The sequence below is a fragment of the Hemitrygon akajei genome, chromosome 18, assembly GCF_048418815.1.
Source record: "Hemitrygon akajei chromosome 18, sHemAka1.3, whole genome shotgun sequence".
Lineage (NCBI taxonomy): Eukaryota > Metazoa > Chordata > Chondrichthyes > Myliobatiformes > Dasyatidae > Hemitrygon > Hemitrygon akajei.
In genome coordinates this window covers 79,253,994-79,267,683 of record NC_133141.1, presented here as the reverse complement: position 1 = coordinate 79,267,683, position 13,690 = coordinate 79,253,994, and the positions used below count along the sequence as shown (strand labels likewise).

Sequence of the window (13,690 nt, the reverse complement as noted above, 5' to 3'; positions counted from 1 at the left end):
CAATAGCCTGTGAACAGAAAATCCTGCAAAAGGAGGTTGGCAGATTTGGCCCAGTACATCAGGGGTAAAACCCACCCACTGAGCACATCTACATGAAACGCTGTCATAGAAAAGCAGCATCCATGATTAGAAATCCTCAGTGCCCAGGCCATGCTCCCTTCAGGAACAGTTACTGCCCCTCAGCCATCAGGAAGGAGGTACAGAAACCTCAGGTCCCACACCACCAGGTTCAGGGACAGCCACTTACCCCTCAACTATCAGGAAGGAGGTACAGAAGCCTCAGGACCCACACCACCAGGTTCAGGAACAGTTACTGCCCCTCAGCCATCAGGAAGGAGGTACAGGAGCCTCAGGTCCCACACCACCAGGTTCAGGGGCAGCCACTTACCCCTCAACTATCAGGCTCTTGAACAAAAGGGCCTCATCCATTGAGATGTTCCCACAACCAATGATCGCACTTTTAGGACTCTTTCATGTTCTCGTAATTTATCGCTATTTATTTATATTTGCATTTGCACGGTTTGTTGTCTTCCTCACTCTGGTTGATCTTTCATTGATCCTATTATAGTTACTATTCTATAGGTTTGGTGAAAATGAATCTTAGGGTTACATTAATGTACTTCGATAATAAATTTACTTTGAACTTTGATCACAGACACAATTGGGCATCAAGGTAGCGTAGCGGTTAGCGCAATGTTATTACAGCTCGGGGCGTTCTAGCAGCATCCTATAAGGTCCCTCTGTACGATTTCCACATGGAATGTGTGGCTTTTAGAATTAGAATTTCTTTCATTTCTTACCTCCATCTCACAAAACGAGGGAGTAATAATCTTTATGTTACACCTCTGTCGTAAGGTACAAGCAATAAGGAGGGGAAATGTGGGTGGAATTGCCCAAGCACTGAGATTGTGTACAGAATTGTTTTGTACACGTATATCTACAGTCAGATATACAATCAGATCAATGTGTATTGTACATGGTAAATGGTAGGGCATTGAGGAATGCAGTAGAACAGAGTGATCTGGGAATAATGGTGCATAGTTCCCTGAAGGTGGAATCTCATGTGGATAGGGTGGTGAAGAAAACTTTTGGTATGCTGGCCTTTATAAATCAGAGCATTGAGTATAGGAGTTGGGATGTAATGTTAAAATTGTACAAGGCATCGGTCAGGCCAAATTTGGAGTATTGCGTACAGTTCTGGTCACTGAATTATAGAAAAGATGTCAATAAAATAGAGAGAGTACAGAGAAGATTTACTAGAATGTTACCTGGGTTTCAGCACCTAAGTTACAGGGAAAGGTTGAACAAGTTAGGTCTTTATTCTTTGGAGCGTAGAAGGTTGAGGGGAGGACTTGATAGAGGTATTTAAAATAATGAGGGGGACAGATCGAGTTGACGTGGATAGGCTTTTTCCATTGAGAGTAGGGGAGATTCAAACGAGGACATGATTTGAGAGTTAGGGGGTAAAAGTTTAAGGGTAACACGAGGGGGAATTTCATTACTCAGAGAGTGGTAGCTGTGTGGAGCGAGCTTCCAGTAGAAGTGGTAGAGGCAGGTTCGATATTGTCATTTAAAGTAAAATTGGATAGGTATATGGACAGGAAAGGAATGGAGGGTTATGGGCTGAGTGCAGGTCGGTGGGACGAGGTGAGAGTAAGTGTTCGGCACGGACTAGAAGGGCCAAGATGGCCTGTTTCCGTGCTGTAATTGTTATATGGTTATATGAATGGTCTGATGGCCTGGTGAAAGAAGCTGTTCCAGAGCCTGTAGATTCTGGCCTTCATGCTGCGGTACCAATTGCAAGACAGAAGCAGCTGAAACAATTTGTGGTTGGGGTGGCTGGAGTCCCTGATGATCCTCTGGGTCCTTTTTACACACCTGCTCTGTAAATGTACTGAATAGAGGAAAGTTTACATCCATCTGGATTTTCTCCAGGTCCTCTGGTTTCCTTACACAGTCCAAAGACATGCCAGGCAGGTTAATTGGTCATTGTAACTTGCCCCGTGATTAGGTTAGGGTTAATTGGATTTTTCTGTAGTTGCTGGGGCAGCCTTGAAGGGCTTACTCCATGCTCCATCACTAAACAAATTAGGAATAATGTTGGGTTAGCTGCAGGGCTGAAACACTCTCTGGTAAGTTAGTATTTTCACTGGCAGGAGAAGAAACAGGAGAGAGTGCATAAAGAAATATGGATGCTGATATTTTGTAATGAAAATACAAGGGCTCTCCGGGTTGCAGAAGACGTGACTGATAGAAATCCATTAGCATCATCATTATGTGTCATGGCAATCATGGTCTTTGACTATGATTGTTTTCGGCAAATTTTTCTGCAGACGTGGTTCTGGAGCAGGGTCTTTACAAAACAGGTGACTCCCAGCTGTTATCTATACTCTTCAGAGACTGTCTGCCTGGCGTCAGTGGTTGCATAACCGGGACTTGTGATCTGCACCAGCTGCTCATACAACCATCCACCACCTGCTCCCATGGTTTCTTGTGACCCTGATCGAGGGGCTAAGCAGGTGCTACACCTTGCCCAAGGGTGACCTGCAGGCTAGCGGAGGGAAGGAGCGCCTTACACCTCCTTTGGTAGAGATGTATCTTCACCCTTCCACCCAGTAATCCAACTTTTCACAAATTCTCCTATAAATTTTGAAAGAATTTTCAAAATAATAATGTTAATAATAAAACTCAATAACAGTATCAAGTTCAAATTTATTCTCATTCAACCTTACACATTTATTCAGCTAAATGAAACATCGTTAACACAATAATATTAAGGGATATAAAAGTATTCTGTAGATGGAGTTTTGTGTGCAGTTTTGGTCACCTACCTACAGTAAAAATGTAAACAGGATTGAAAGAGCACAGAGAAAATTTACAGGGATGTTGCCGGGTCTGGAGGAACTGTGTTATAAGGAAAGAGTGAATAGGTTATGTTTATTCCTTGGAATGCAGAAAATTAAGAGGAGGTTTGATAGAGGTATACAAAATTATGAGGTGTATAGATAGAGTAAATGCAAGCAAGCTTTTTCCACTGAAGTTGGGTGGGGCTACAATGAGAGCTCATGGCTTAAGCATGGTGTGAGCAGAATCATCTGCAGATAATGTGAAAAAGACCAAGGAGCTGGTGGTGGACCTGAGGAGGGCTAAGGCACCGGTGACCCCTATTTCCATCCAAGGGGTCAGAGTGGACATGGTGGAGGATTACAAATACCTGGGGATACGAATGGACAATAAGCTGGACTGGTCAAAGAACACTGAGGCTGTCTACAAGAAGGGTCAGAGCCATCTCTACTTCCTGAGGAGACTGAGGTCCTTTAACATCTGCCGGACGATGCTGAGGATATTCTACGAGTCTGGTGGCCAGTGCTATTGTGTTTGCTGTTGTGTGCTGGGGCAGCAGGCTGAGGGTAGCAGACACCAACAGAATCAACAAACTCATTCGTAAGGCCAGTGATGTTGTGGGGGTGGAACTGGACTCTCTGACGGTGGTGTCTGAAAAGAGGATGCTGTTCCAGTTGCATGCCATCTTGGACAATGACTCCCATCCACTCCATAATGTACTGGTTAGGCACGGGAGTACATTCAGCCAGAGACTCATTCCACCGAGATGTAACACTGAGCGTCATAGGAAGTCATTCCTGCCTGTGGCCATCAAACTTTACAACTCCTCCCTCAGAGTGTCAGACACCCTGAGCCAATAGGCTGGTCCTGGACTTATTTCCACTTGGCATATTATTATTATTATTATTATTCTTCTTCTTCTTCTTCTTCTTCTTCTTCTTCTTCTTCTTCTTCTTCTTCTTCTTCTTCTTCTTCTTCTTCTTCTTCTTCTTCTTCTTCTTCTTCTTCTTCTTCTTCTTCTTCTTCTTCTTCTTCTTCTTCTTCTTCTTCTTCTTCTTCTTCTTCTTCTTCTTCTTCTTCTTCTTCTTCTTCTTCTTCTTCTTTTGCTATATCTCTGGACTATTCTTAGTTGGTGCGACTGTAATGAAACCCAATTTCCCTCGGGATCAATAAAGTATGTCTGTCTGTCTCTCTGTTAAGGGTGAAAGGTGTTTAAGGGGAACATGATGGGAAACTCCTTCACTCAGAGGGTGGTGAGCGTGTTGAACGAGCTGCCAGCACAAATGGTGGATACAATTTCAATTTCAAACTTTCAGAGAGTTTGGATAGGTACATGGATGGTAAGGGTATGGAGGGCTATAGTGCTGATGCCCATCGATGAGAGTAGGTAGTTTAAATGGTTTCAGCATGGACCAGATGGGCCAAAGGGCCTGTTTCTGTGCTGCACTTTTCTATGACTCTTTGAATCTATACATATTATACATGATCTGTTAGTTTAATCATGGATAGTGTTAGAGTGAACATCGAAGATATCGAAGGGTAATAGTGTATGTAGAGCGGGTAGCTATAAAAAAAAAGGACGTTTCTGATTCACAGAAAAATCTGTTTACAGACATTCTCAGAAACAGAACCCTTACAAAGCCCAGGGACTGCCAGTAAACACTTACATTGTGCGAGAACCTCCACCCCATCGACCAAAAATGAAACATCCTGGTGGCCAGACACTTCTAATTCCCATTCCCATTCTGACATGCCAGTCAACGGCCTGCTCTTGTGCTACGATAAGGCCAGCCTCGGGGGTGGAGCAACACCATATATACCACCTGGGTAGCCTCCAACTTGATGGCATTTCTCCTTCCGGCCAAAAAAATTTCCATCTCCCTCCCCTCTTCTTCTATTCCCCACTCTGGCCTCTTACCTCTTCTCACCTGCCTATCACCTCTTCTTGGATCCACTCCTCCTTTCTCCCATGGTCTGCTCTCTTTTATCAGGCTCCTTCCTCTCTGGCCCTTTACCTAGCATCTTCTAGGTAGCCACCATCCTGTCCCGCACACCTTGTTTTTATTCTGGTGCCTTCTCCCTTCCTTTCCAATCCTGAAGAAGAGTCCTGGCCCAGAATATTAACTGTTTATTAATTTCCGCAGATGCTGCCCGACCTGCTATAGTTCCTCCAGCATTTTGTGTGTGCTGCTCTAAACTTCTGGCGTGTGCAGACTTTCTGGTGTTTACGATTGTGCACTGCTGTTGCATATTTGCTGCTAATTCCTATCAATTCTTTTTCCAGTAAAAGTTTATGTGAAGATGTACACTGATAGTCCGTCTCTTCTCTGTACGACTGAGGAACTGTCAGAACAAGAATTAGTGGATCCATATTTCATATGGATCGGCCCAACAGGAAGAAACATAAAAGGTGAGATACGTTTACTCCAGAATCAGCTTCAGTTTCAGTCTGTGACGATAGAGGGGCAGTCATGATTAATTAGTTGTGGTTATAGTTTACAGTGTATTGGTGATACTTCGCTTCCTGACAAAGGGTTGTTGTGGCGAGTTGAAGATCTTGCAGGATGATGTTCAGGGTTGAAAATGTCTAACACCAGAGGGCACGCATTGAAGGTGAGAGGGGGTAGGTTCAAGAGGGATGTGTTTTCCTTAGAGAGTGGTGGGTGCCTGGAACGCGCTGCCTGGTGTGGTGGTACAGACAAATACATTAGAGAGATGTTTGGATAGGCACTTGGATCTAAGGAAGATGGAAGAATATGGACATGGGGTAGGTAGGAGGAATTAGTGTTTGGATTTGCCTTTCAGCTGGTTCTGTGCTGTACTGTTCTATGTTCTAAGTTCTGATAGACGTCCCAGTACGGATGTACAACATGGCTAGTCACAGAGCTCCAGCCAGAATAAGTCCCATCAACCACAGCCCTCTTGTCTTTGATGGGCAAACCAGTTCTGAATCCAAACAGCCAATTCCCTGTGGAACCCATGAAAGAAACCTTTTGTCTGACAAATTAAAAATGCATTTCTATTATGGGTTTTTTTTTTGGTTAAGTACGTTTCTTAGGGGAAATTTATAAAAAAAAACTGAGGGGCAGCATTTTAGTATAGTGGTTAGCACAATGCTTTACAGTACCAGCAACTCGGGTTCAATTCCCACTGCTGTCTGCGAGGAGTTTGTATGTTCTCCCTGTGGCTTTCCTCCAGGTGCTCCGGTTTTCTCCCACAGTCCACAGGTGTAGTTGTCCCATGGTTAGGCTGGGGTTAAAATCACAGGGTTGCCGGGGTGACGCGGCTCGAAGGGCCAAGACTTACCAACTCCGCGCCGTATCTCGATAAAATAAAACAAATATCGATTGGCCAAATCAACAAGGGGTGATGTGACTTAACGTGAACGTGTGTCATTCTGTGGTTGCTTTCGGTTTGGACTGTTCAGAGAAAGGTTGCATTTGTGCTTTATAATCAATGAAATAGCTTCAAGTGCCTCTACCACCACACCAGGCATCCACCACTCTCTGAGTTAAAAAAAACTTGCCCCTCACATCCCCCTTTGAACCTTTCAACCCTGGGAAACAGATACTCCCCGTCCACTCCATCTACGCCTCTCTTGTAAACCTCTATCAGATCTCCTCCCAGTCTCCGCCACCCGAAAGAAAACAACCCAAGATGGTCCAGCCTCTCACGACAGCACAAAGATCTCTAAACCAGGCAGCATCCTGGGGAAACCTCTTCTGCCCCCTCTGCTAAGCCTCGACATCCTTCCTATACTGTTTGTAACTTGTGTGCAGCTGACCTGGATGAAAACATAGATGGGTGGGTTAGTAAGTATGCAGATGATACGAAGATGGTATTGTGGATGACTGGCAAAGGATACAGCATGATATAGATCAGTTGTAAATATCTGTGGAGAAATGGGAGATGGGGACAAATGTGAAGTGTTGCACCTCGGGAGGTCAAATGTGGAGAGACAGGACGATGTTAAGAGCAAGACCCTTAACAGTGTTGATTTGCAGAGAGTGTCCTGAGGTCCAAGTCCATTGCTCCCTGGAAGTGGCCCCACAGGTTGATAGGACCCCGCAGAAGGCATAAGGCATGCAGGTCCTCATGAACGATCTCGGCCCAAAACATCGACTGTTTATTCATTTCCATAGTTGCTGCCTAAACGGCTGAGTTCCTCCGGCGTCTTTGTGTGCGTTGCTCTGGATTTCCAGCTTCTGGAGAGCCTCTTGTGTTCCTTTAATAGTCAAGGAATTGAATTCAGGAGTCGGGAAGTTAGGTCGCACCTTTATGAGTCTAGTTAGGGTGATATGATAGCGTAGAAGGGCGGCACAGTAGGCCAGCAGTTAGCGCCAGAGGTCCGGGTTCGCCGTCTGTAATGATTTTGTACATTCTTCCCGCGTGACCGTGTGGGTTTCCTCTGGGTGCTCTGGTTTCCTCGTACAATCCAAAGATGGATTAGCAAGTTGTGGGCATGCTATCCTCCGACGGTTGGTCATTGACTGAAGTGAGGCAATTCCACTTCATTGATTCCATTCTGGTTATTATTCTGTTACTGAGTATGTCCACAAGAAAATGCATCTCAGGGTTATATATGTACTTTGATCATGAATTTCCTTTGATCCTTCAGCAATTCACTGCATGTTTAGATGTGATGTTGGGTTTTGGTTTTGTTTAACCCTGCCCCTGGGCTGGGCAAAATTTCAGTGGTTTAACAACGTACAAATCAAAACTGGACTTTTGGAAAATATTCTATCTCCAGAACCTATCAGCAAACACTCAGCTATTCAACAGATAATGGTTAATAAGCCATGTCATTCACTTAATGTTGTTCTGGCCTCACCCACGACATCACCCCAATGATGTTGCTATCGTGTTGTCCTAGCCGTTCCTCATCACCGCCCTGATGTTGGCCCAGCTGTGTTCACTGCTTTGTGAAGTTGCCAAATGCACTGAACCTTTCCTCTGATGATAAAAGCTAAGAACAGTGGTGGAATGGGGCACGACACCCTCACATGGCCAAAGAATGCACTACACTCTTACCAACTGCTTGGTGATCATGGTAATGTCAAAACTTTCCAGTGCTGATCCGCTTTGGTGGGGCACAGCGTGCTGTTATGATTGCTTTAATCTGATCTAAAATACTGAATAAAAAGGAGCAGCAATTGCACAAGTCAGCAGCGACCAGCTTTTCTCAATTGCCAAACAGTGCCAGAACTCTTTAAAATTCAAAATCAAATCAAATCAAATTAATTATCATTCAACCATAACACACACAGTGAACGAGAAGGTATTCCTCTGGGGCCAAAGTTGCAAAATAGCACATTCAACATAATGAGCAAAGAAGCATATCCACGTGAAAAAAATAAATATGGCCTTGCGTGGACGCCACGCGCCACCCCCAGGGGCAGTGGATTGTTTCATGTGATTTCCAGAACACAAGTGTGTAGGAGAGCAAAATAATTGCTACTCTGGTACCGATACAGCACAAACAAAACACAGTAGGATAAAGAACAAGTGACTGTACACGAGGTGACTCTGACAGGAAATGATAAAGTGGTGATGGTTGGGGGAGTGGAGGGGTGGGTCAGTGGGTGGAGGTGTTGATCCGCCTCACTGCTTGGGGAGAGTAACTGTTTTTGAGGCTAGTGGTTCTGCTGTGGGTGTGACGTTGTCTCCACCCTGATGAGAGTGGGACAAACAGTCCGTGAGCAGGGTGGTGGGATCCTTTGTGACGTTATTTTCCAGTCACAAATGAGAAAATCTGCAGATGCTGGAAATCCAAGCGACACACACAAAATGCTAAGAGGAGCTCAGCGGGCCAGCCAGAATCTATGCAGAAGAATACGGTCGACGTTTCGGGCCTGCTGAAGGGTCTTGGCCCGAATCGTCGACCGTACTCTTCTGCCTGGCCTGCTGAGTTCCTCCAGCATTTTGTGTGAGTTATTTTCGCAACACCTTTGTATTGTAAAGAACGATAAGAATTGATGTTTAAGAACTGAAGGGGGGAAGGTAAAGAGAAATCCCTAGAATGGTTATCAAAATCTGTCTCAATGGAATGCTGGGACTGGAAATTTGTCTAGTGACAGTATTCAGAGGCCTGTCCGTGGTTGGGGTTGACAGTGGATGTTGCGTCCTAGCTGTTTATATGATACACAAGCCAGGGCAGTACGACATAGCGAGCAAGCTGTTGCTCGCGCAGCAGCTGATGAATCCAAAAGAACTGCAGAGACCAATACAGTTTTGGCACCAGTGGCGTCACAGGAGTTGCCTGTCAGTGTAGGACTGGACTGCCCCAGGGACTGCAGCTCCAGATTTTACCCTCAGAGTTTACTCCCGAAGCCTTCCCCGTGAGTGGGTATAGTTGCAGGCCAGTGGAGGTTTGAGATCAGAGCTTTCCTTTTCCTAGATGAGCTGCCAACCAAGGCTGACAAGCCCCATCTGGCCAAAGTGACTGGTTTAAGGCGCCAGTAACTCACCTTTGCACCTTCTCCTGTCAGTAGAAATAGTTCTGCCAGGTTTAGTAGCTAAACCACACGTGAAGGCCAGGAGCTGGAGTAGATTGTCAGAGGCTATTTGAGCTGCACGTTACTGGGAGCATTTAATAGGTAGTGGGAGCTTATCCCCTCTACCTCCCCCAGCCATTACAGCTAAGGAACCGGTAATAATATTAACAATTTTATTTTAGCTACATTGACATAAATAACCACTTTCTATTTAACAATGAGCTGCACCTTCCAAGTTTAGTGAGCTTTGTAACAGGTCCAATAGCTTGAGAGAGCGCCAGCTTCTAGCTAGTCAGAGGGATTCGCATAGCTAGCAGCCTCCACCCCAGAACTGCTGAGCCCCCCCCTCCTGCCTTCCCAGCTGTCCAAAGGATAAATGGCTACTTGCCATTCACAAGCTACACTCAAAAGCTCTGTAAAAATCATTAAGATTTTAAAGTTATTCAATTTATGCAGTACTGTGACGCATGTATACTACCTAATGAGTTTTTTGCAGCAGCAGTATAGTGCAGTACATAAAATTACTACAGTACTGCATGTATGGGTATAGTACTATAGTAATTTATATATTACATTGTACTGCTGAAAAAAAAACACCTTTCATGACATTTGTGAGTGATGATAAACCTGATTCTGATCTGGGTCTCTATTGTGGACTGAGAGTGGGAAGGGGGACAGGGAGAGGGGAGGGAGTGGGAAGCACCAGAGAGATATTCTGTAATGATCAATAAACCAATTGTTTGGAATCAAATGACCTTGCCTGGTGTCTCAGGGCTGGGTGTGTCTGCACCCGTGCCACCTCCCCCCATCGGCACTACTTCTCTGCCACCTGTCCCACACCCCTCCCGCGGCACTCCACCCTCACCATTCCTAGCTTCTTTTGCTCCAGCCAGATTTCGGTAGAGATCGTTAAGAGCACCAAATTTTTTGGTGTTCACCTGACGGAGAATCTCACCTGGTCCCTCAACACCAGCTCCGTAGCAAAGAAAGCCCAGCAGCGTCTCTACTTTCTGCGAAGGCTGAGAAAAGTCCATCTCCCACCCCCCATCCTCATCACATTCTACAGGGGTTGTATCGAGAGCATCCTGAGCAGCTGCATCACTGCCTGGTTCAGAAATTGTACCGTCTCGGATCACAAGACCCTGCAGCGGATAGTGAGGTCAGCTGAGAAGATCATCGGGGTCTCTCTTCCCGCCATTACGGACATTTACGCTACACGCTGCATCTGCAAAGGAAACAGCATTATGAAGGACCCCACGCACCCCTCACACAAACTCTTCTCCCTCCTGCCGTCTGGGAAAAGGCACCGAAGCATTCGGGCTCTCACGACCAGACTATATAACAGTTTCTTCCCTCAAGCTATTAGACTCCTCAATACCCAGAGCCTGGACCGACACCTTACTGCCCTGTTGTCCTGTTTATTATTTATTGTAATGCCTGCACTGTTTTTGTGCACTTTGTGCAGTCCTGGGTAGGTCTGTAGTCTAGTGTAGTTTTTTGTGTTGTTTTACGTAGTTCAGTGTAGTTTTTGCATTGTTTCATATAGCACCATGGTCCTGAGAAACGGTGTCTTGTTTTTACTGTGTACTGTACCAGCAAGCATCCAGACGCAGGGTACGGGTTCGTAAGATCGATAGCTTAGTGGAAGTTTGGATCCTTTACCTGGGCCCAAGTCCCAAATTTATACTCAAATTGAGCCAGTTAAAGCCAACAGTTGAAAGTGGAACTTGAGGCACTTAAATAGATGTGTGATTATTTTAGCAGCTGCTTTCCTGTTTCCATTGGTTTCAATGAAGTAGGTTACAAATGACCTGCAAAACTCAACAGGGGTACGGAACAAATGATTTCATCGTTTGAACTGCTGCAGTCACCTTGTCTTTCAGTCACAACAGATGCTGCTGCCACCAGTACTCACATCTCGGCGGATGTGTACATTTATTGCCTTGCCTGGTCTTAACGCAGTGCACGTGGTACTCTTGTGCCAGCAGTTCAGGTATGATACGTTCTACTGCTCTCTGATCCTAATGAAGCACCAGCTGTGCTCCCCTCACACAGTAAGTGCATTTCATTCAGAGATCCAGCCCGGTAACAGGCCCATCTAACCCGATTACACCCAAATTCATTATCAAACTATGCGTACATCACCATGTACGACCCTGGGATTAGTTTTCTTGCAGGAATTGGCAGGGAAATAAAGAAATATAATAACATTTATGAAAATAAATAAATAATGAAGGCTAATAAACAACATATGAGTAAAAAATGACAGACTACAAATGAAAAGTAAGTAAATAATACTGATAACATGAGTTAGAATCCTCGTAACTGAGTCCATTGATTATAGATAGGTAGGTACTTTATTGATCCCAAAGGAAATTACAGTGTCACAGTAGCATTACAAGTGCACAGATATGAGGGGTGATTGATCAGTTTGTGGCCTAAGGTAGAAGGAGTCAATTTTAGAAAACCGAGCACATTTATTTTTCAACATAGTCCCCCCACTACATTTACACACTTAGTCCAGCTGTCATGGAGCATACGGATCTTGGACCTCCAGAAAGTGTCCACAGCAGGGGTGATTGATAAATTTGTGGCCTAGGGTAGAAGGAGATGAGTTATACAGCTCTCGTTACATGCACGGGCAGTTCAACTCTTTGAGTGATTAGGCAGAAAGTCTGAAGTTAATAACTCATCGGGGTGATTGATAAGTTCGTGGTCTACGGTAGAAGGAGTGCTCGTGATCGACGTACGACTGGAGATCGGAGGATCAGCCGTTGTAGGTAGGCCGAGACCCTTGGACCTACCTGGAGAATACCTGAGGAGGAAGGTAAAGCTGCGCAAGCGCGGGTGACGTCAGCGGCGAGTGCGGGCTTTAAAAAGTGACCCACTTTCAGGAGCGGGCAGCGTCGGTGTGGGCAGTGGAGTGCGCAGGAGCAGAGTGCTGGGCTTTGGCTCAGCGGGCTTCGGCGCAAGAGGACTTCGGCAAGAAGCCTGCTTTTCATTTATTCTGACTAATCTGGGATCAGGTAATGGGGGAGACAGTTAGAGCAGTGGTGTGCTCCGTATGCAGTATGTGGGAGGTCAGGGTCAACACAGTTGTCCCTGATGACCACACCTGCAATAGGTGCATCCAGCTGCAGCTCCTATCAGACCGAGTTAGGGAATTGGAGCAGGAGCTGGATGAACTACGGATCATTCGGGAGGCAGAGGCAGAGACAGATAAGAGTTATCGGGAGGCAGTCACACTGAAAAGACAGGAGGTAGGCAAATGGGTGACAGTCAGGAGAGGCAGGGGGAGCAGACAGAGAGAGAAGAGCACCCCTGTGGCCGTTCCCATCAAAAATAAGTATACCGTTTTGGATACTGTTGGTGGGGATGACCTACCAGGAACAAGCTGCAGTGGTCCTGTCTCTGGCACTGAGGTTGGACCCGCGACTAGGAAGGGGAGGAGGGAAGAGAAGAGAGCAGTAGTGATAGGGGATTCTATAGTCAGGGGGGCGGATAGGAGATTTTGTGGGGAAGATCGGGAGTCTCGGATGGTATGTTGCTTCCCTGGTGCCAGGGTCCGAGACATCTCAGATCGGGTGCAGGTTATTCTCGAGAGGGAGGGCAAGAATCCAGATGTTGTGGTCCATGTAGGGACCAATGACGTGGGTAGGATGAGTGAGGGGGTCCTGCGTAGGGAGTTCAGGGAGTTAGGTGCGAAGCTGAAGAGCAGGCCCTCCAGGGTAACAATCTCAGGATTGCTACCTGTGCCACGTGCGAGTGAGGCAAGGAACAGGAGGATTATAAAGATTAATACGTGGCTGAGAAGATGGTGCAGGAGGGAGGGCTTCAGGTTTGTAGATAATTGGGCCTTGTTCCAGGGAAGGTGGGATCTATTCCGAAGGGACGGTTTACACCTGAACTGGAGCGGTACTAACATTCTTGCAGGGAAGTTTGCTAGAGCTTCTTGGGGGGGTTTAAACTAAATTTGCAGGGGGCGGGGATCCAGAATGTGAGAGAGGATAGCGAGAGAAAGAATAAAGGACAGGTGGGGACTACACGGTTCCGGAATATTAAGTGTGTAGTAGAGGAAGGTGGGGCAGAACAAGTGATAAAGAGGACTCGTGTACAGAGGGATGGTCTGACGGAACATGGAGTTAAATGTGTTGAAAGAATAAGTAAATGTAGGAAGGACAACAAAATTCTAGGGGCGTATAGCCCGATGGGAGTTCGGGGAGCTGGGTTAAGCACAATAGGCAGCGATTCAAACAGAGAGAGGAGAAATGGGTTAAAAATTCTATACTTGAATGCACGAAGTGTCAGGAATAAGGCGGATGAGCTTGAAGCCCAGGTGCGAATGGGTAACT

The 13,690-nt window shown here is 45.9% G+C and overlaps 1 protein-coding gene across 1 annotated transcript in view; it reads left to right on the top strand.

Annotated features, from left to right (window-relative positions):
• LOC140741544 (zona pellucida-binding protein 2-like) overlaps window positions 1–13,690 on the top strand; it is a 315,077-nt gene that overhangs the window by 244,430 nt on the left and 56,957 nt on the right. The window contains exon 3 of the mRNA XM_073071847.1: window positions 5,129–5,254. Coding sequence (XP_072927948.1) covers window positions 5,129–5,254 — 126 coding nt within the window. The remainder of the gene's footprint in view (window positions 1–5,128; window positions 5,255–13,690) is intronic.